Below are 21,099 nucleotides of genomic sequence, written 5' to 3'. Positions count from 1 at the left end.
TTACTCCTATAATTAAAGCATAATACTCCTCATTTGTGCTAATTCAGATTTGTATTTTTATATAGTATGCAGATCATTCAGGATTTAGTTTAAGGAGTGCAGAAACCAGCTGGCTTTATCTCTTAAGCCATTACCTTTACTTTATCTGGTTGATGGAGCTTCGCTTTTTAAAAACAGAAATCAAAGATCCCATAAAACTGAATTCTGTTTTACAGTATGGCAATAGTTCAAAAGATAAGTTGTACCTTGTATTTCTTCATGGTTTAGAATTGAAGTGTCTTTTGACCCTGATTGGCAAGAGTGAAGAAAACAAGAGTTATAGCTGGAAGCAGAAATTAAAGGCTTTTGAAAAAGCATAATTTGAAGGAAGACATGCAATTACACTACCGTATTGAAGAATGAAACCTGATTAAAGCAATCTTTCAGATGGCAAATGAACCATAACATTTAAACTGATTGACTCCACTTCATTTAGTAGCTTCTGCTATTTGTCTTTCTTTGCCATTTTTCTAAGACAACAAGTTGAAACCATCAAATTGTCACACCTGCACAAACAGGTCACATATATTTTTCAAAAACTGCTTGTAAAATTCATGAATAAATGCTAGCCATATTTGAATTTTAGATGATTTGGTTTGATTAAGTATTCATATTTATTTGTTTACCATATATAAACCCTGCTTTCTCCCAGTAAAACCAGGTTTCTAGTTAATCTTGTAAGACAACATAAGCAATAAAATCTGACAATTACAAAAATACAGATCTCCAAAAATATAAAATTCATAAGCAACAATAATAAAACAACAGCAAGAAAAAAATCCAAACGCACCAATTGTAAAACCAGAATCCTAACAGGAGTCATTTGAGTATAAAAATAAGTGTTTAATCTCTTCCTGAAGCAGAGATGAGAAGAACTGAACTGCATTTCAAGGGAAAGGGAATTCTATCAAGAAGTATTCTTACTTTTGTATATTCCAACAGACTCAAGATCAGACTTCATAGTAGTAACTCCTTTGAGGAAGACTGGAACTCCTGATTTGTAGTATGGAGAAAATAGGTTCAAATAGATAGGACTAAATCCATGGGATAGTGCAATTATTATAAATATATGTCAGTTGCCAAACACAGGAATTTTGATCATGTGACCATGGAGATACTACAACAATCATAAGTGTGAGCACTGGTCATAAGTCACTTTTACAGTGCCATTCTAATGGTCCCTAAACATATGGTTGTAAGTCAAGGACTCCCTGTAGAATCTTTCAACCATTGTAAGTAGTTAATAAGGATATTGTGGTTCTGTGTTGGAAGCACCCAAATGCTTCCGTGGAAAGGATTTACCAGTTGCCTGGGGGACGCCCAGTTGGGAGTGCCTTTCGTGTTTCCAAGAAATTGTTCACCAAAGTGGTACCTATTTATCGGCTTGTGGTCGCCCACTTTCGAACTGTTAGATTGGCAGGAGCTGGAGCATGTAACGGGAGCTCACCCCACTCAGCAGCAGCAACAGGTCTTGAACTCAAGGCTGCCAATCATTAGCCTAGCATTCTAACCTCATCAGCCACCGTGTCCCCTTGAGAGTATAGTACTAAAGACTTTTGAGAGATCTAGAGGACAGGGATGGTCACATTTCCCATAAACCCCACCACATACTATTCATTAGAGCAGTAATTGTACTGTATCTAGATCCAGATCTGAATCCTGACAGAGGATTATGTGTGTGTTTGTGTGTGTATCCACACAATCTGCTTTTCCCAAGGTTGTTTGTAATTACCATCCCTCTAGCTTCTCTACCATCTTCCTGCAAAAGAGAAGGTTGATGATAGGGCAACAAGAATCCCAAACTGCTGAGTCCTTGAGAGGTAAGGGATGAAGGTAAGTACCTTCTCCAAGACAGCTGGGATTTTCTTTCTGCAATAAAGCAATGGCTGTTTCAAGGCCCTAGTTTTTTGCCTCCTCCTCAATAGCCTGTACTTACCAAGTGGGACACAAATGAAGCTCCAAGTGGCAAACTGGCATCTACAATTTATTTTTTTTACTCTTACAACAGGAACATTTCTCTGAATCAGAAATGGGTTTTTGTGCAACAATTCCGAGCTTTAACAAGCGCTGCCCGAATGGCTGTGTTCTTGCACAACAGATTTACCCTTGATTTAATTTAACCGTGATTTATTCAATTAAGCTAATTTCCGAAGGTTCCCCGTATGGCCGGTAAACCATAAATTAATCACACGGTCGGCTTCACACAACCCCCTGAAACGTGACTCGCTGGCGTGTGTCAGACGAACGCCAGCCTGCCTCAGCCATTGGCTCTGGCGGATCTTGAGCTTCTACCGCAAAGCAAAGTAGATCTGACGTCCGACTGCGTCCTAGGCCTCGGCAGAAGGAATCGAGGTCCTCGCCTCGGCGCGGAGTCCTCCGCTTCTCTAGAGGCCACTGCTGGGTTGGGCGCCAGAGACCGTCGAGATCAGCGGCTCCACCCCGGCCGGAGAGCTGCTGACTGACCCCACCCATCAGCGGCTGCTGAGCGACTGGAGCGAGGCGAGCTCAAGACCCCGGCGGCTGTAGCGGCAAGGCCGGATCGTTCCGGGGGGGGAAGAGTAAAGGCGCTGGGCCTGGCTGCGCTGAACGATCGGGGCCGGGAGTCGAAGGCACGATGCTGGCGCTCTTCACGAAGCTGCTGGACTGGTTCCGGGCGCTCTTCTGGAAGGAGGAGATGGAGCTGACCCTGGTGGGGCTGCAGTACTCGGGCAAGACCACCTTCGTCAACGTGATCGCGGTAAGATGCCGGGTGGCGAGCATCACGGCGGGGGCCGGTGGAGGGTGGGGTGGGGGTAGCACCGAACATTCTTCTCCGGGCCGGTGCCGTCCAGATGTGCCTAGGTGTAATGGGACTACCGCTCCCAAGATTGCCAGGTAGGCCTTCGGATGCCTTGGCTCACAGTGCTGGTGCCGTGATCCCGGGGAGTGTTGGGTGGGCAACACGTTGGGGAACGTCGGCCCCGATGAAGGCGCTGCCACCTTCTCATGCTTGAGCATCTCTCAGCCTTAAAGGCCTTCCTCCGCCCAGGGAAAGATAAAAGCCCCCTCCCTCCTCCATCAGCACACCCTATTCTTTCAAGGAAAGCCATCTCGCCATCTACCCACTTCTCTAATAAGGGGACATTGCTGCTTTCCTTTCCTCTTCTTCCCAGTGATGAAATCCTCCCTTTTTCTGCAAAAAAAAAGGGTAGTTGCTCTCCTTTCACACTATTTTGCCCTTCCACGATATCAGTGGAAATAGCGTATTCAACATGAGCAAAGCCTTTCAGGTCACATTATCCACTACCCCACCCACTGTCTCAGATGGTGGTCCTGAGATGCGAAAGAGATCACAAAAAGGAAAAACAAATGTTGCGTTTTGTTTTTAAATTATCCTAATGTATCCTAATACTTCAGTTCTTAATGTCCCCTCTGCATTTGATTGGTTTGATAGTCTTCTGCTTTTGTGGTGCCTGAAATGTATGTTTGAGTAGGTCCTGGAGGGGGTGGGGTGGTGGTAGAAGGATGCTGTTTCATCTTCTGTGGTGAATGGTAATTTTATCTCCCATCTTTCCCAATCAATATGTCAGTTAACACTATGTATGTGCCATGCATCTGTGTGTGAGTGATCTTTTATTTTAAGTGAATTTAACATTACAGTAGGATTTGCTGTTGAAATATCTTGGAGGAATACATTTTAAGAGGCTGCTTTGAGGAATGATAACTGTACAGTTGCAGAAAATATCCTTACTCTGGCTATTTTGACTTCGTCTGCCTTGCAGGTTTTTTCTCTCCTGCCTCCCTCCTATGCATCTGCAGTAATGGCTTCAAAGTATGCATTTATGGAAAGGGCCAAGGAAGACATTAGAGAGCATATGGGATGGAGAACATTGACCATTGGGAATACTGATAGCAATCCAAAGCTTTCCGTCTTCAGGGCCTCCCACGTAGCTGGCCCTGCATATTTATTCCTTCATATTTATACTGTTGTCTTGTCAGTTGTAAAACTGAACTTCTTCGATCTTATCCTCTTCCTGGGAAGAAAACTAAAGCATGGATCAGATCAAATTCATGTGGCAGCTTCTCTGAATACTGAGCATTTTAGTTGGTAGAAAACAGTAGGCATGAAGATTGCATATTTTCCTACTATATTTTCCCATTACTGTAGTTTTAATGGAGCCATTTTAAGATGCAGTAGTAGAGACAAGCTTTCTTTATTTAAAAAAAATAATGACTGGCATTTTTGTGTTTTGGGGCAGAATATTTTAACTTATATTGTAAATAATTTATTGTAGCTAATACTGGAAACTCAAATTTAACATGTTTCTAAATTAAAAGGTATATTTTCAGATACTTTATTTTGAATAAAATCTGTGCTCTAGAATTTATGCTAACTGGTATTCTCTCTTTTGTTACTGCTTTGTTTGTTCTGGAAATTTGTAGTTATTGCTACATAATTTCCTAAGATGTTCGATGTTGTTTTCTGAATACTGGAGATCTGAGTGAATAAATTGATAATATGCTAAATAGGAAAATCTGTGAAACATGATGTGCTTTGTTACTGCTCACTGATTCAGCACTGGCTATTGGACAAACCACGGATATTGCAAATAATTAGTGAGGGTCCCTGCCATTTCTTGTACCTGCATTTTTTAATGTGCTTGATATTAATTTTCTTTCCTACACTATCCGAGGCATTAAAAATATTTTCTTTGAATTAAGTTGTAATTCTTGGTGACTTCATGAATATGTTTTTGTAATTTTCTTGTCAATCATATAGAGATGGCTTGCCATTACAATACTTTCTTGAAGTAGTTTCTTGATTATTCAATCTACCCTAAAGGTCTGGGATTTTCTGATAATGTACCATCCAAGTATTTTGATTATCAAGTTGGATAAGTAATACTATCTAGCTGACACCTTTGGATAAGTAAAATACTCATCTCCTTTTATCTATAAGATAATGAAGAGAACGAGACAAGTAGTCCTTGACTTAGGACACATTGTTTTATGACTATTCTGAGTTATGACGGCCTTGGAATAGTACTTTACAGCTTGTAAAGTACTTCTGCCCTTCATAAAATGTCACATACCCACATACACAATCATGTGACCAGATTTTTGGCACTTTAATTGGCTTACCTTTGGGCCTGGCCGTGATTTTCATCGCTTTTTGCCAATTTCTGGCAAAAAAAAACTCCACCCATTCAAGACAATGGATTTGTTTAACAATCACAGTTTACTTAATGACCATGTTAACTACTGTTGTTATTTGTTTAACGACTGCCCAATGTGGGTGTCTTAATTTAGGACTGCAAAACAACTTACGATTTCCAGTCTCAATTGTGGTTGTAAATTGAGCATCTTAATGGATCTTAGAATAATCTTAGTGATTATTCTTGGTGTAACCAAGTGAATTTTTCTGCTCATTAGTGGTTTGATTTAAAGGTAGTGAAACATATTTCCAGGCCTTGTTTGAGCAAAGTCTTTTACTATCAAGATAAATCCTTTCTAACCTGTTCCTGCAACTTGTCAATTCTTAATGTTTTTCCCAGTTATATTAAAGTCAATTCTTAATATTTCCCCAAAACACTTTCTTCTTTTCAACCAGTTAAATTTGGTTATTATGAACCAAGACTTTATCAGTTGGTATTCTGAAATCCTACAATTTTTAACCTTCTCATTTTTAACCAGTTTTTCAACTCTGTGTTCCCACCAATTTCTCATTACTGCCACGTAATACTTTTTACATATGTTTTACATATATTCCAGTGAATCATTTTGACTATTTTATTTTGTTCATTACACTCAATTTGTATGATCTTCTTGCATGAACTGAGTTCATGATCTATTGTTTCTTCTGCTTCTTTGCACAATCTTCACTTTGAATCATTTGATTATTTTTCAATTCCAACCTATTTTATTCTCCCCTTTCTAATGTACAATTTAAGGCAGAGAACATATTTAATACTCCTGCCTCCTATTTTTGCATATAATAATTCTGTGAGCTAGCTTGGGCTGAGAGAGTGACTTATCAGACAAGATCTCTAATATATATATACTAGAACACCTGTTATTTTAAAAATTGTTAAATAAGCAAATAGTAATAATTTGATTGGAATGCATATCCAGTTGTCTTTAAAAATCTGGTGTGGGTGTAATGTGAAATTTCATGTCTTTGTTCATGCCATATGTGAAAGTAATGGATTGAGAAATCCTTCATTCATGGCACTCATCCAGTAATGTATTGAATAATGTGGCCTTAGATACATTAGTCTGACTATGTCTCCATCCATATTGTACCAATGTTATGATACTGATCCACCTTAGAGATTTATTGTACAGATTATAAAGAGAATGTATACTAAATGCTTAAAATATTTGTTGTCCAGTAATTTTCTTCCTTGCAAGCAGGTAAGAAAAATAACAGACTGTTGCATTGTATAACATGGTTATAGTATTAGAGTTACTACTACTACTACTACTAGTACTACTGCTGCTGCTGCTGCTGTTGTTGTTGTTGTTATAGTTATCATCATCATATAACACAAGCTAGAGCACATTTGCATCTTAGAGTAGCATGATTTTTGTAAACATCAACACAAATACAATAGCCATTTTGCAAATCAGACTGACTGTCCTTGGACACATGCTCTCTCAAAGTCTTTATTGCAATACTAAAAGACACTTGAGAGCTGCAGACTCTTAAGTGATGCTATACATAATTTCCCTTTCAATGTATACAATTTCTCTATATATACTTGTGTAAGGAGGGGGGATTAGGGTTAGAGGTTGGTTTTGAAAAAAAAGGAAGTTGTTTCTGAGAGTGTTTTATAGTCCATTGAACTGTAACTGAAAGCATGTAATTTGTGAACATATTTTTGTGGCTAGAAAGCAGTCTTTAGGCTGGGTATTGTAAAATTTTTAAAAAATGGGACATGGGAATTTTGAGTAGAATTTTAAAATGTTAATTATACTGTTAGTAAGGCATTTATAAGTGTATTTTAAGCAAACTTGTTCTTTTTTTTAAAAAAATAGCAAATAAATTATTTTTACAAATTAAAAAAAACCCTTCATTTTCAGCAAGTCAGGTTTTGCTCTTTGAACATCTGATGTCATTGTGTTTGCTCTCTATATAAAGTTTTTTCAGGAAAACAGACTGAACAAGTCTTGAATGTCAAATGAGCAGGGAGCTCATTGGTAGAGGGAAAAAATTACAGGCTAATTTTTAGGCTAATCTTAGAAATAGTCACATCTGGAAGCACCAGTGTAAAGAAATCCCCCCTTCTTTTTTTTAGCACAAAGTCGGAGCCTGACAAATGTTCAGGTAAGGCAATATCGAATAGGCCTTAGGGTAGCTAACATGCACAATACTATATAGGGGCTAAAAGGTTGTGGTGGAAAGTAGGTGGTGGAGCTTTTCATAATTATAACCCTTTTTCTCCATTATTGTTGAAGAATAGGTGTAACAAATTGGAGAGTCAATTTTGGTTAGGGTAAAACAGAAGACAGTGAGTTCTAGTAACACCTTAGCTATGAAAGACAGCTAAGTGACTTTGGGCCAGTCACTTTCTCTCAGTCCCATCCACCTCACAGGGTTGTTGTTGTGGTAAAAATACAAGAAGGACGTTGCGTTGGATATGTTCACCACCTTGAGCTATCTGTAAAAATAATGTCAGGATACAAATAAAATAAAATAAATATTTTATTTATCACATTTGTATCCTATGTTAACCTTCAAAAAGTAACTAAAGCATCTGTACCATCCAGAATCTTGAGATAGAATGATATACAATTCTATAAATAAATGTTTTTGACTCTCGCTTTATCCTCAAATTCCTTGGAGGTAAGTTAAATGGAAGGACAGTGATTGGCCTGGTGTGTTATACTGTACATTAGCTGTAGTTTTTCAATATTGCCTGAGATCCAAGGAGTAACTTCAAGTTTCTGAAATTTTAAGATTTGTCAGAGGCATACTTTAAAATAATATCCCTCAAGTGAAGTTTAATTTCATGTGAACAGTGGTTTTTTTGTTTGTTTGTTTTGCCCGTGAATGATTACTTTGTGTTCTTGTAATTTTGCTGAAACCTGGAAGAAGACCCTTCAACCAGTGGGAGCAATCTGCTTATTTATTTCGGCTTTTGTGCTCCTCCATTTCTGAAGACTCATCTGCAGTTTGGGTACAAAAAGGAATAAGGGAAATCTCTTTTGGTCATTGTTGCTATTTCAGTGTCAGGTAAAAAAAATCATTGGCTATACCCATTTTGCTTTTTTATTTTACTTCCTTGCCTGTTGTGAGGATAGCAGGAGCAAGAGACAGAAGTACCATCTGAGAATGGATAGAAGCTGACAAATTCAGTTTTCTTTGAATTAGAGCTGATTTTGGGGTTGGAAGAGCTGTGTAGATTTTACCTCATGTAAGGCATGTGTAGGTATGGAAGGCTGACAAATGAGCTTTGCACAGTATCATTCTTATCAAGTAGGCCGGACAGGAAACATGACCAGATAACCCAATTCTACTTTATGGTAAAGTTACAGATTAACAGAATCTTGCAAATCTGAAAAGTACAGTTCTGTCAATTTCCTTTACAGCCTCAGAAACTAAGGAGGATTCCTTCTGAGCCTCTTGCCCTGCTCACTATCCAGGTGTGAGCTGTGCTGTCTCTTACCTGACCCTTCCCTAGACAGCATCTCTTTGCCCTGTCTCCCAGGGTTTTTCTCATATACCATTACAAAAAGACAGTTTGGCACAAAAATGATGAAAGTATGAAATAGGGGAAAGATTCAGTTTTGAGAAAATGGGATTAATGGTTAGGGTATGGAGAGAAAAAATGGAGATAAGAAACAAAGTTGATGAATATTGCTGGATATATTTACCATCATGAGTTATTTATAAAAATGATAAAGCCGGGATAAGAAATCAAAATAAAGCAGGGATAAGGGGAAAGTGTCAAGCTCAGTTTGACTGAAAAACAGTGTTTTGAATCATGTGATTTCTTATATGTATCATGGTGTCAGCACAGCTATGATATCATTTAAGTCAGTCCATGATCCACTATGTTGTGTCTTATAAATTGGAATGAAATTTGAAGGGAATTGAAAGATGGTTTAAATTCCTACATGGACTTGAATTCATAGGGGTGTTTGACAGTGATTGACATGACATTAAAGTGGAATTGTTCCACCCCCTTTATATGGCTAAGATTCACTGAATGAATTGTTGGTATGCAAATGATACAGTATTGCATAATGGTTTTGAAATCACCATTATGTCTCTAAAAACAGATTTGCTATAGTGGGGATATGTGCTAATCTGCACATAACAAACCTAATACAACCCTATAACCTTATTGAAGAAACGGTCAGTCACTGGAAACATAGTAACATTTTAGGTGACTTGCATTGTACAAAATACAGATTTGTGAAATCTAAATCCCAAGATCAGAACTTGATGTAGAAGATACAGGCTCAAACAAAGAATGTTAAGTTTTAGGATGTTTTACTCCTAAAAGCATTTAAGAAAACTGGCTCTTTTATCTCTGGTAATTGTGATCAGTTGCTGAAAGGAAAAAAAATCGGTATTAAATAGTTTTAATTTAATCTACCTCTGTTTTAGATCAGGTGCTTTAATTGTAATGTGTAACTTGAGATGGATGAAAGTGACAAAAAGATGCACTCTTCTCAGTGCCATTGGTGTCATACTGGGATATAATGTTGCCTTGTAGTTTGTGGTAAGCGTCTGAAAAAGGGGCAAAATTAGTATTGCTAATGTGCTCATGGAAGAATGCCTGATCTTGATTTTAAATAAATATGCTTGAATGGAATGAAAAATTATTCTATTTTACATATAGATGACCAGTTGGCACCTGAAAAATAATAGCAATGGGAGCTCAGCAGGAAATCCAAGTCTATGCAAGATTTTAAAAAATCAGCAACAGTCACTTTTGTGTGCAGATTTTTTGTGCAATATTTGCTTTTTAAAAATTAAATGGAACTTTTAGAATTAGCTTTCAAGATAAATGTGAAATTCTGTCTATGCAGTTTAGGCAGAGGGACCTTAAAGAAAAGAATGATGTGAAGAGAAAAAAAGTCAGTGTTGCTTTGATATAGTACAGTAACGGTTGATTTTCATGTTTCCTTTCACGTTTTCATTATTTTAAAGAATTTTCAAGTCCTTGTATAATCACTACAACAATTCAAGAAGGAGTTTGTGTCAGGATGTTCCGCATTATAAAGTTGGAAATGATTTCAACATCATTATGCAAGATGTAACAGTTTCTTTGCTTTAACTGACAGGCAACAGATTCTTACTGCTTTTTCCGGTATTTAAACTGATTCTTTGGAATGGAAGCAAATACAATTTAGCTTCATCCAAAGTGATCACATTTTAAATACCAAATATATAATATAGCATCAGGAATAAATCAAAAGTTTTCATGTTTGTAAAATTCTAATTTATGATCACACTTTCATTTTCTTGTAGAAGAGTCTCTTGCTTGCCTGGTCATTTGAACAAGTTGTGTGTATTGAGATGGATGATCACAAACCTGACTCCTCTTGCATTACAGGTAGTCCTCATTTAGCAACCATTGTTGGAATCCACAATGTGGTCATTAAGTGTTGCAAAGTGAAACCATCACTGTGCTTATGATCTTACTTCAGCTTTCTTTTGTTTTATAAACCTGCAGAGTTTGTAAATGAGAGGATTAGTCATAAAAGTTATTTCATCACTGTCATAACTCTACATAGTTGCTAAACAAGACAATCAACCTTGCCACTTTCTTTTACCTCGAGTGTGGAGCAATATTGGCAGAATATTTACACCTCTGTCCCTTTAAGATAAGGAAATGTAGGATTTTTATCTTATAAAACCCCTTTTTTACATAGAGACCAAGCCATGTGGGACTATCCCAAGTCCTTCTAGGATAGCTGTGGATAAGAGGTATTTTCAGCCTAGGAAAACCCGCATGCAGGAACATGTGTCAGAGCATTTTCTATGCTGACTCAGTCTAAAGTCATCAATATTTTTGCAGAAGGAAAAAGCAAAAAGCAAAGATGAAGATAGTAAATGTAAGCAGACAGGGGAGGAGATGTAGGGGTAGGAAAAGCGTGGTTATGCTCAGTCAACTTAGATACTGACAAAGCTGTTTTAATGATCAACAGGAAACTGCACATAGGACTACATAAGCAGCAGCTTGAAATTCTGCCATATCTTTACAATAATTTCAATTGAACTCTGCACATATATGATCTCCCAAGTAATTTATTCCTGAAGCTATTATTTATGTAAAGTTACAGACCTCTTCCCCAACAGTGCTATAACTACCAAAGGAAAGAGGATTTCCTTTTCAGTGACGAAATTAAAGTGGACAATAATTCTAAATGATTCCACGCAATGTTTGTAAGATCACACACACACACCTCAATAAAAGGAGTAAGATAGCAAATAACCAAGATAGTCACTTTTAGTAAATACAAAGGAGTGTTCTTCAATATAACTGCAATCATTTGTTGGCCTTGCCTGTGAAACTTAAAATGTTGCTTTTGAAACTGTAATTTTAGCAGGCAGGACCAACTAGTATGTTACTAAGGATATAGAAAACACCGTTTTAACATACAGACAGTCACAGCTGTTGGTGGAAGAGGAGAATAAGGCTGCATTATGAGGGCATGTTCTTAACAAATGGTTAGCAAGGCATTTGAACACTTCATTGACAGGAAAATTATGGGTTACTTCTGGTACTAGCTGTCCTCAGTCATGTGTCTATTCATCCTTTTAGATCTGGCAGGAAGGGCATGCTCCAGGTGCTGTCTGTAAAGGAATATCATTTGTCAGGATCCAGGAAGAGAGCTTTTTCTGCCACTGTCTGGAACATCATCCCTTCAGAATTTGAACTTGCCCTGACATTGTTGGCCTTTCACAAGGCATTAAAATACTTTGTCCTTGAGCCTAGGGCCCTGATAGCATCAGAATGCTCATATCATGGCTTGTTAGGGTGGTTGCAGGTCTACTTGGTTGCTATTTTTATATCATATTTGTTGTTTGTAACTTCTTGTTTTTATAGTTTTTATTCTGTTTTAATTGTGAGCCTACTAGAGTCACGTAGCTGAGATGGAAATTTATAGATGCCTATAAATTCATTAACTTACTACAACAATTGAGCCTAGAATTATGATTGTACATTGTTGCAGTCATTAAACGAAGTGCTCACTTGATCACTTTGCTTAATGATTGCAGTCCTGGTTTTCTTTGTTGTTGTCATAAAGCTACCACTGGGTTGTTAAATGAAATATGGGGTGCCTAAGAGGGAATAGGATGGCTCTGGGAGAGGTGGAGCAGTCCCGGGCCTGTCCTGCAGTATCTTCCTGGATCACTTATAGCACTTAGCAATAGCAATAGCACTTATATACTGCTTCACAGAGCTTTACAGCCCTCTCTAAGTGGTTTACAGAGTCAGCATATTGCCCCCAACAATTTGAGTCCTCATTTTACCCACCTCGGAAGGATGAAAGCCTTAGTCAATCTTAAACTTGGTGAGATTTGAACTGCCAAATTGCAGGCAGCTAGCAGTCAGCAGAAGTAGCCTGCAATACTGTACTGTAACCACTCCACTGAGGCTGGGGTTTTTTGTACCCTAACTCTTAGAACTGGATACAACAGTTTATTGATTTAGACATCAATTTACATAGCAGATTAACTCTTTGTCAGAGTTAATTCGTGATTTGGATTATGGTTGCAACTACTGTAATACAAATGACAGAATATCATTTTGAATATTGTACCAAGCAATAGTTAAGGCTTTTTTCTTCTTTGATATGAAGTTCTTATTTTTATTAACAAACTTGCGCACAAGATCAGTTTGCGACAGTGCATATGCCCACAGAGAGCATGCCATAGGTTCACTATCATGGTTCTAGTGTGTTCTATGTGATGATAAACTGCAGATCAATTGTGGCCTTCAGTTTTATAATAAGTCCATCTCTTCCTTTAAATATCAGTTGGAATAGTGACCTGCTTCTATTTCCATGAATTTGATTAATTGCAGAATTATATCTGAAGCTGTTTTGCAGTTTGAGTTGATATGAAAAACAATTTCCCTGCAGTCTTTCCCCTGTCTGCAGTAGCCTGAGAGACTGACAGAGCAGCCCTTTCCGTATATGTTCCTCTCTCACATGCTTGTCCTCAGCCGACTGCTCTGTAGGATCAAAACAGTAGAATTATCATGGTTGTGCTATTAATTAAGCATTAATTAGACATTTATTGTTCAATGACATTTCAGTGCCATTCTGTTTTTAATTGCACATAATATTTGCTCTCTGTAATTTAAACTAGTACGATAGATATCCTAAGTGTATATTGCTAACATATATTAAACAGATACTTTGTATCTTTAAGATTACTAACTATAAAATAAGATTACAATACTATCAGCTAGTTGTAATCCAAGTGACTGAATTTTCCAGATACCAGCATTTATAAGTTCCTATCATTTTGGGGACATGTAAAAAGGGGACAAATTTTCCAGGCCAGTACATAACAAATGGATAAACTATGTATGAAAACAACACTATAAAAGATATCACTTTGAAAGGTAAATATTATTAAAGCAGATATATGAGTCCTAGGCAATATCAAGGGCTTGAAAATCTTAGCTGCTAAACAGAGAGAAATATGCAGAGATGACATGAGAAATCTGATATTGTCAGTATCTTCAAGACATAATTATATCAAGCACTATAAACATTCTATCCAGATTTGCAAGCATCCCATCAGTACTGGCAAAATTTCCCAATAATTGAATATCTGTGAATCTGAAATTAACAGCTGTTAAATTATTGCAGCTCTGGAAAATCTCAGTTTGAGAATTCCATTAAGGGAAATCTATGTCACAGCATATATTGATTGTATAAAGCAGATTTGGGAATCCATTGTTGTCTGTTGTCATTGATTCTATGCTAGGATAGTTTTTGTTTGTCCTTATGGTTATGAAGAAGATTTGCACAATTATCTTCTTTTGTATTGAAAGGTGGTATGAGGATTATTATTAAGAGATTGCACACCATGAGACACACTTCTGCTTTTGCATAAGAAAAGCTTCTGTGTATGTATTAGCGTACAGTGGTACTCAACATTAATTGGTTATAGGAAACACAATGACTACCAGAAATGATGACTACCAAACAAATTTTCCCATAAAGAATAATGTAATGAACCACAAGGCAGCCGACACAAACAAGTTCTAGCTTGTGCAGTGAGTATCAAACAAATGATGAGTACTGGGACAAAATTTTCTTGTCAAAATTTTGAGTACCCAATTCGATGAGTTTCAAAACAATTGAATACCAAGGTAGCACTGTATGAGCTTCTCCAAAAGGAGGGGATTTTGATTGGGCCTTTTCCAATGGCAGCAATTAAAATATTATTTTGGGGAACTGTATTTGCTGTTGTGATTGTGAGCACAAATTCAGGCTTTTCAGAATTAAATTCAATAGATTGTATTTAATTTGCTGAGTAAAAATACCTTGCTCATATTTATCCTATGCAGGTGACGAAATGCTGTATGAATGAGCATATCTAAAGGAAAAAATGCCTCATGTTATTTTCATCCCTGACATGGTTATCTATGCTGGATTTCATTTATACAGAAAATAATAGTAATTGCTCTTACATTTAACTATTATTTAGATTAAGCTATGTGTTACTTTGCATTATTTTACAGTTAGCTGTAAAATATAGACTAGCCATTATAAAATTGCATTATTTTGTATGACACCTTAAATCTGAACATTTGATAATCCTAAATTATTTGTAAAATGATAGAAATGTTGATAGGTTTTATACTTTCTCCTACTCTCCTGAAATTCTGCAAAGATGCAAAGTGTATAGAAATAATTCTATACAGCTTGAATTTATTTCTTAACTTTATTTAAGTAGGAATAGAATAGAAAATAGAATAGAATAGAACAGAACAGAACAGAACTGGAAGGGGTCTTGGAGATCTTCTACTTCAGCCCCCTGTTCAAGCCGGAGAACCTATTTATAGGTTAACGAGAAGACAACTGGTTAATTGTCCTCACTGTTAGGAAGTTTCTCCTTAATTACAGGTTGCTTTTCTCTTTGATTAGTTTTCAACCATTGAATGAATCTGAGGAAAACCATGAAGGTCTGTCAGTGTAGTCTTCACTCATTTGATCAAGCACATGTACATTAGAGCAGGGGTCCCTAACCCTTGAGCTGTAGCCCATTACTGGTCTAGGAAAGTGGGCACAGTTCCAGACAGCTATAGCAATAGCAATAGCAGTTAGACTTATATACCGCTTCATAGGGCTTTCAGCCCGCTCTAAGCGGTTTACAGAGTCAGCATATCGCCCCCACAGTCTGGGTCCTCATTTCACCCACCTCGGAAGGATGGAAGGCTGAGTCAACCTTGAGCCGGTGAGATTAGAACCGCTGAACTGCAGATAACAGTCAGCTGAAGTGGCCTGCAGTACTGCACCCTAACCACTGCGCCACCTGTACTCACACCATCTGATGAATATAGGAAACATGTGAATCCCACTGTTATATTTGGGGGGGGAAAAGATGATGCTGGAAGCTGTGTCACATTTGTCACTATAGATAGCAAATCTCATTTTGGAAGTGTCCATTGTAATACATAGAAATAAAAATATGCTGTCTTTCTGTAGCATGGCTGTATCTCTGTTACAACTAGCTGCAGCTTTATTGAGCTTGCCAGTATTCAGGTATATTTTACTTCTGTACAATTTTCTGAGCATGCTTTTATTTTGGTATCACCTGCATGCCAAGGATAAATCATCAAGGCATATGAATAGGTTGTGAGAGCTCTTGAATTATGGAAGTTGCTTTGCCTGATTAAATTTTGGGTGTAATATATTTTTGGCTACCACTCAGTAACTCATGTAAGGAAGGCAGACTAGTCATTTGGCTTCCAATTCCCATAAACCCTAGCAATTTTGATGAATAAAAAAGGACTGTGAAAATTGTAATCCAAAAAACTGGGCACAGGTGTCTTGACTCTTTCTAGTGCTGAAAGACAGCATACAATATAATGTTTTTATTTTCTCTTGTGTCCTGATTTAACTGCTGTGGCATTTTGACATTTGGTTTTATATTTGTTCCTTTTATGTGTGCTTTGAACCATTGGATTGGGCTGTAAAAATTAAACAACATATATTCATAAATTTTTAAGTTTCTTTAAAATGGTCTTTGGCTAGAATTACAAATAAATGGTTCAAATGAATAGTTTTATATGACTGTAGGTTTCTAAATGGGCTAAACTGTATACAATACAATAGTTAGGCAGCTATTTTAATCATAAACAGCCATAAACACTTGAATTGCTACTGGAATGTAATTTACCCCTTGCTGGTATAAAATTTTGTTATAGCTAATGCATAATGCTGTCTGCCTATGGGCAACAGAAGTCACTGAATTAACCTGGACTGTTAATTTTCTAGACCCCTGAAACAATGCCAAAATATTTAAAACATTTATTTTTTTTCCAGTTCATGGGAGTCAATTATGCACTTGTATTTTTGTCTTTTATGGGAAAAACTAAAAGTTTGGATTTATTGAATGTTGAATGTTTATTTAATTTGTATGCCGCCCCACTCGGGGCGGCTAACAATCAAAGGGGGGGGAGGGGATACAAATAAGACCAAAGACAAAGTAAAAACAACAGCAGTCACAACATTTCAAGTGGGGCTGGAAATTCTTCAGCCCCAGGCCTGCCGGAACAACCAGGTCTTCTGCTTAGTTCTCCAGTGCTGTGTGTGTGTGTGTGTGTGTGTGTGTGTGTGTGTGTGTGTTTGCATACATCTCCCCTCAGCCCCCCCCAATACACACTAAGAACTCAAGATCTCAAAAGGAATAGTGTCTACCGTATTTTTTGGAGTATAAGACACACCTTTTTCCCTCAAAAAAGAGGCTGAAAATCTGGGTACGTCTTATACATCGAATACAGCATTTTTTGCCTCTTGAAGCCCCACCCCTTCACCAAAATGGCCGTGCATAGCTTGTAGGAGGCTTTCAGAGAGCTCCTGGGGACTGAGGAGCGAAAATTGGGCCGTTTTTTGCTCAATCTTGTCCCCGCAGCCCCCAGGAGCACTTTATAAGCCTCCATAAATCTATGCATGCAATTTTCTTGACAAAAAATGGGGCCGTTTTTGGGAAAGATAGCCTTAAATTTTCACAGTGTCTTTCAAATATCTTTTGAACTCTTGCTTATTTCCTCTGTTAGGAATATCATCATAATAAAAATTTTCTAATGTTCAGTATTAATGGCCTGTTTTAGAAAAAAAATATTGACAGAAAAACCAGGATATGTGAGTCTGTTGCTTAAGTAAAAACTTACCATTGTTGGATAAAAAGGTCTAGAGTAGCATGTTGCATTAAATCCCAGTGCAGTGTAAGCTGGTTGGCCTATTGAAGCATGTAGCTTTTGAGCAGTCTATTATTATCTCTCTGGCAAGATCAGGACATGCCTTTTAAAATGAAAAGCTGAGGGAGAAAATACAGAGATTGAGACTCATGGAAGATTTGCTGATGTGCCAAATCTTTAAAAGCCAGAGGCTAAAAGCTCTCCATTTTAAAAATCAGAATTAGATAAATTCATTGCTGACACTTCAATATACTTGCAAGATTCTTAAATCTCTTCTGCCAAATTTAAAATTATAAATGTTTAAATGCTGGTTATTTTTAACTTGTAAATTATTGAAAAAAGAGCAGTGGATAGATAAAATTAATTTCTAAGATTATTCTGAGGCAAATGTTACAAGATATATGGAAGACAAATCCAGGACAACTGAAGTTACAATAAGCGAAAAACCTTTTATCTTTCATCTGACATTGTTCATTTTTATACTTTTATAATATAATAATAATTCCCCCCTTTTGTGAAGATAAAATCATAATAATAAATAATCAGATAAATAATAAGCAGATTGCAATAAATTCTATTCTAAATTCTAAGATAAGTTTACATTCCTATACATCTTATGGATATGAGTATTAGTTGCAATTTTAATTATAGTTGTATGTTAACTAGACTATAGCAACAATAACATGACAGTTATTTTTTGTTAATTGAGGACACCAAGTGCTTCATACTAGATAGTATAATGAACACCTGGGGTACCAATGGGATTCACTTGATCTATTTAAGAATTGTCTATGGTCTATCCATATAGATAGTTGGTGTAGCTTTTACTTCAGGTCTTTGAGACTGCTTCTTCTCCTCTTTCTCCTCCCAATTACTTTATTTACTGGATGGGATTATTGTTTGATATGTTGTTCAATATGCTTGACTATCTGAAAAAAAGTAGCAGCCATTCTTATGCTATCTAGGAATTATCCCTTCAGTCCTCTGATTTCTATTATATATCTCCCATTATAAGGATAAGGCTGCTGTAGCTAAACAGGAAGACATTTCTAACAAATGACTGATCTTTTATTTATTTTTTTAATTTAGTCTGGACAGTTCAATGAAGATATGATCCCAACAGTGGGCTTCAACATGAGAAAAATCACCAAGGGAAATGTAACTATAAAGGTAAGATACAACACATCTTGACTAAATTTCAGACATAGTGTTTGGGATATTCTAAATCAGGGCTGTGAGACTCACATTGTCATGGCATCGTCACGTGACATTTCGGGACTGTTTTCCCCTTAGTTTAAACTGAGTGTGGGCATGGCCAGTGCGTGATGCAACTGGCCCATGGGCCGGGAGTTTGACAGCCCTGCTCTAGATTGTGCCACCCAGGCAGATTAAGAAATTAAATTGAATCAACAGGAATTAAAATTGATCTGCTTCTTTCACATGTAAAATCATACTGAAATAAGATGACTCTCTTGCCTTTGGATGCTGTGATAGATGTTGATGAAAATTGATTTGGAGGAGATTGGGAAGTATGCTATAAAGACTAAGGTCCATATTATTCTCAGAGACTGCTGTACCCTGTTTTTGAGGCATGGGTTCCCAACTCTAGGCTAACTCAGCTAAAATAAGGGCAGATTGATTGACATTTGTTTATTAAGACAATTTTTCTGTAGATTATGTAGATGATTTATTATACAGCTTTTTAGGAAAAAGGGGGACTTCAGTGAGAAAGAACTTTAGTGGGAATTTTGAAAAGGAGTGTCAGCAACATATTAATAGTTGGTATTACAATGAAAAAAAAATATGAATGTGTTAATTTAGTGCACATGTCTCCTATCATTTCAATCTTTTTGGATATGTATTTAATACATATGAAGTATGAAGAGTTTTGCATGTTTTATGAATGTGAGAATGTTTCTAGATAGGAAGTAGAATTGCAGCTGAGGAATCCATTTTCTGGACTATCTTGGAAATCCTCCAGCTTTATTTTTCTTAGCTATAAATGAACATGGTCCACGAAGTAAGTGGGGAGAATTGTATCATATAAATACACTTAGGAAAATAGAATATGTATGAGGGTATGGCATATGCAAGTTATGGGTAAATCTATTTGTAAGGCCTCATATCCTCCTCTTTTCTCATCCTTTTTGCTTCTACCTCCTTATAGCTCTGGGACATTGGAGGTCAACCTCGTTTTCGTAGCATGTGGGAGAGGTATTGCCGTGGTGTCAGTGCAATAGTGTAAGTAATTCTTGTCTACATACTAAGGGTATGGTAAGTAAGATGTGCTTGATGCTTCCCCATAAAGGGAAAGGAATAATGCACAAGGAACGATGGAAACCTGCAATTAGCTCTACTTCTTTAACTATAGTATGGGTAAGCGCAGGTTAGACATCATAACAAACTTTTGCCTCCCCCTTTTCACAACTGTGGATAGGGGGCTTTCCCCTGATTTTGTTCAATATGCTAGTTGTGCCTGGACCATGCATCTCTTCTCATAGTCACTCAGGTTGTCCCAAAGGTTCGTTTTCAAGAGACAGCTGGACTTTCTGACAAGAAAGTGACCTGAAGAAGCTTCTTGGATGAGAAGTGAAATGTCTTGAAAGGGAAACCAGAAAGCCTAGATACCTCTTGAAAAGCACCTTTGGGACAACCATGAGCTGGATGACAGAGGATCTCCATAGACAGTCTCTCAGGTTCTAGTCACCTCACATGTAAACAATTGCAATGCATTCAATATGGGACTGCCCTGGAAGACATCTTGGAAACTGCAGCTGCCGAATATGGTGGTGCAGGTAGTTACGGAGGCACTTTTGTATATCTGTGTTTGCTGCACAGACTGCACTGGTTACCAAAGAAGCTTCTGGATACAATTCAAGATTATCTATAAAGGGCCTGAATGACAGATTGCTCCAGCCTGCGCAGGAAGATCTGACAAAAAAGGCAGGTTTTAAGTAGTTAAAATAATGTCTTAAATGGACCTAGGCATCATGCCTTCTCTGTTGTGGGACCTGCCCTGTGGAAAAGTTATTGCCAGTGATGAAATTCAATTTTTTTTACTACTGGTTCTGTGGGCATGATTTGGTGGGCATGGAAGGGGAAGGATACTGTAAAATCTCCATTCCCTCCCCAGTCTTGGGGGAAGGATATTGTAAAATCTCCATTCCCACTCCTCTCTGGGGCCAGCCATAGGTGGTATTTTCCTTTTCTCTGAACTACTCAAAATTTCCGTTACCAGTTCTCCAGAACCTGTCAGAACTTGCTGAATTTCACCCCTGGTTACCGCCCTTCAGGTTTAAATGACCTCATGACTCTTCAGGGATACTGAGTGCAGGACAGCCAAAATGCCAGAAATGGAGGAAGATAGGCAAGAGGGGGAGTTAAAGCACACCCAGTGGTTGTAAATGTGGATAGACTGAAGTTTGATCATGTGACAGTCCCGTCTCATCCTGTCCCCCCCCCCCCCGGTCAAGTTGTATAGGACAAGCTATGACTACTATTTGTCAAGCACCATGATAACTTCAAATGGTTGTTGAATGAGTGATCATTACGTGAGGACTACTTACATTCCACCTCCCATATCAACTGTCTTTTCTGTTTAATGTCTTTTCTACAAGCAGATTTTCTTCGTTAATGTCGAGGTATTTTGAGTGAATTAGATGATACTAATGTTGAAAAT

General features: G+C 37.5%; 1 protein-coding gene across 1 annotated transcript in view; it reads left to right on the top strand.

Moving 5' to 3' along the window:
• The first annotated feature begins 2,354 nt into the window (after nucleotides 1-2,354).
• ARL8A (ADP ribosylation factor like GTPase 8A) overlaps nucleotides 2,355-21,099 on the top strand; it is a 42,133-nt gene continuing 23,388 nt past the window's right edge. Inside the window, exons 1-3 of the mRNA XM_032217955.1 lie at nucleotides 2,355-2,776; nucleotides 18,510-18,590; nucleotides 19,588-19,661. Of these exons, the coding sequence (XP_032073846.1) occupies nucleotides 2,654-2,776; nucleotides 18,510-18,590; nucleotides 19,588-19,661 (278 nt within the window). The 5' untranslated portion in view covers nucleotides 2,355-2,653. The remainder of the gene's footprint in view (nucleotides 2,777-18,509; nucleotides 18,591-19,587; nucleotides 19,662-21,099) is intronic.

This window comes from Thamnophis elegans, chromosome 5 (assembly GCF_009769535.1).
Source record: "Thamnophis elegans isolate rThaEle1 chromosome 5, rThaEle1.pri, whole genome shotgun sequence".
In the NCBI taxonomy this organism is placed as follows: Eukaryota; Metazoa; Chordata; class Lepidosauria; order Squamata; family Colubridae; genus Thamnophis; species Thamnophis elegans.
This window is presented reverse-complemented; position numbering and strand designations above follow the sequence as displayed.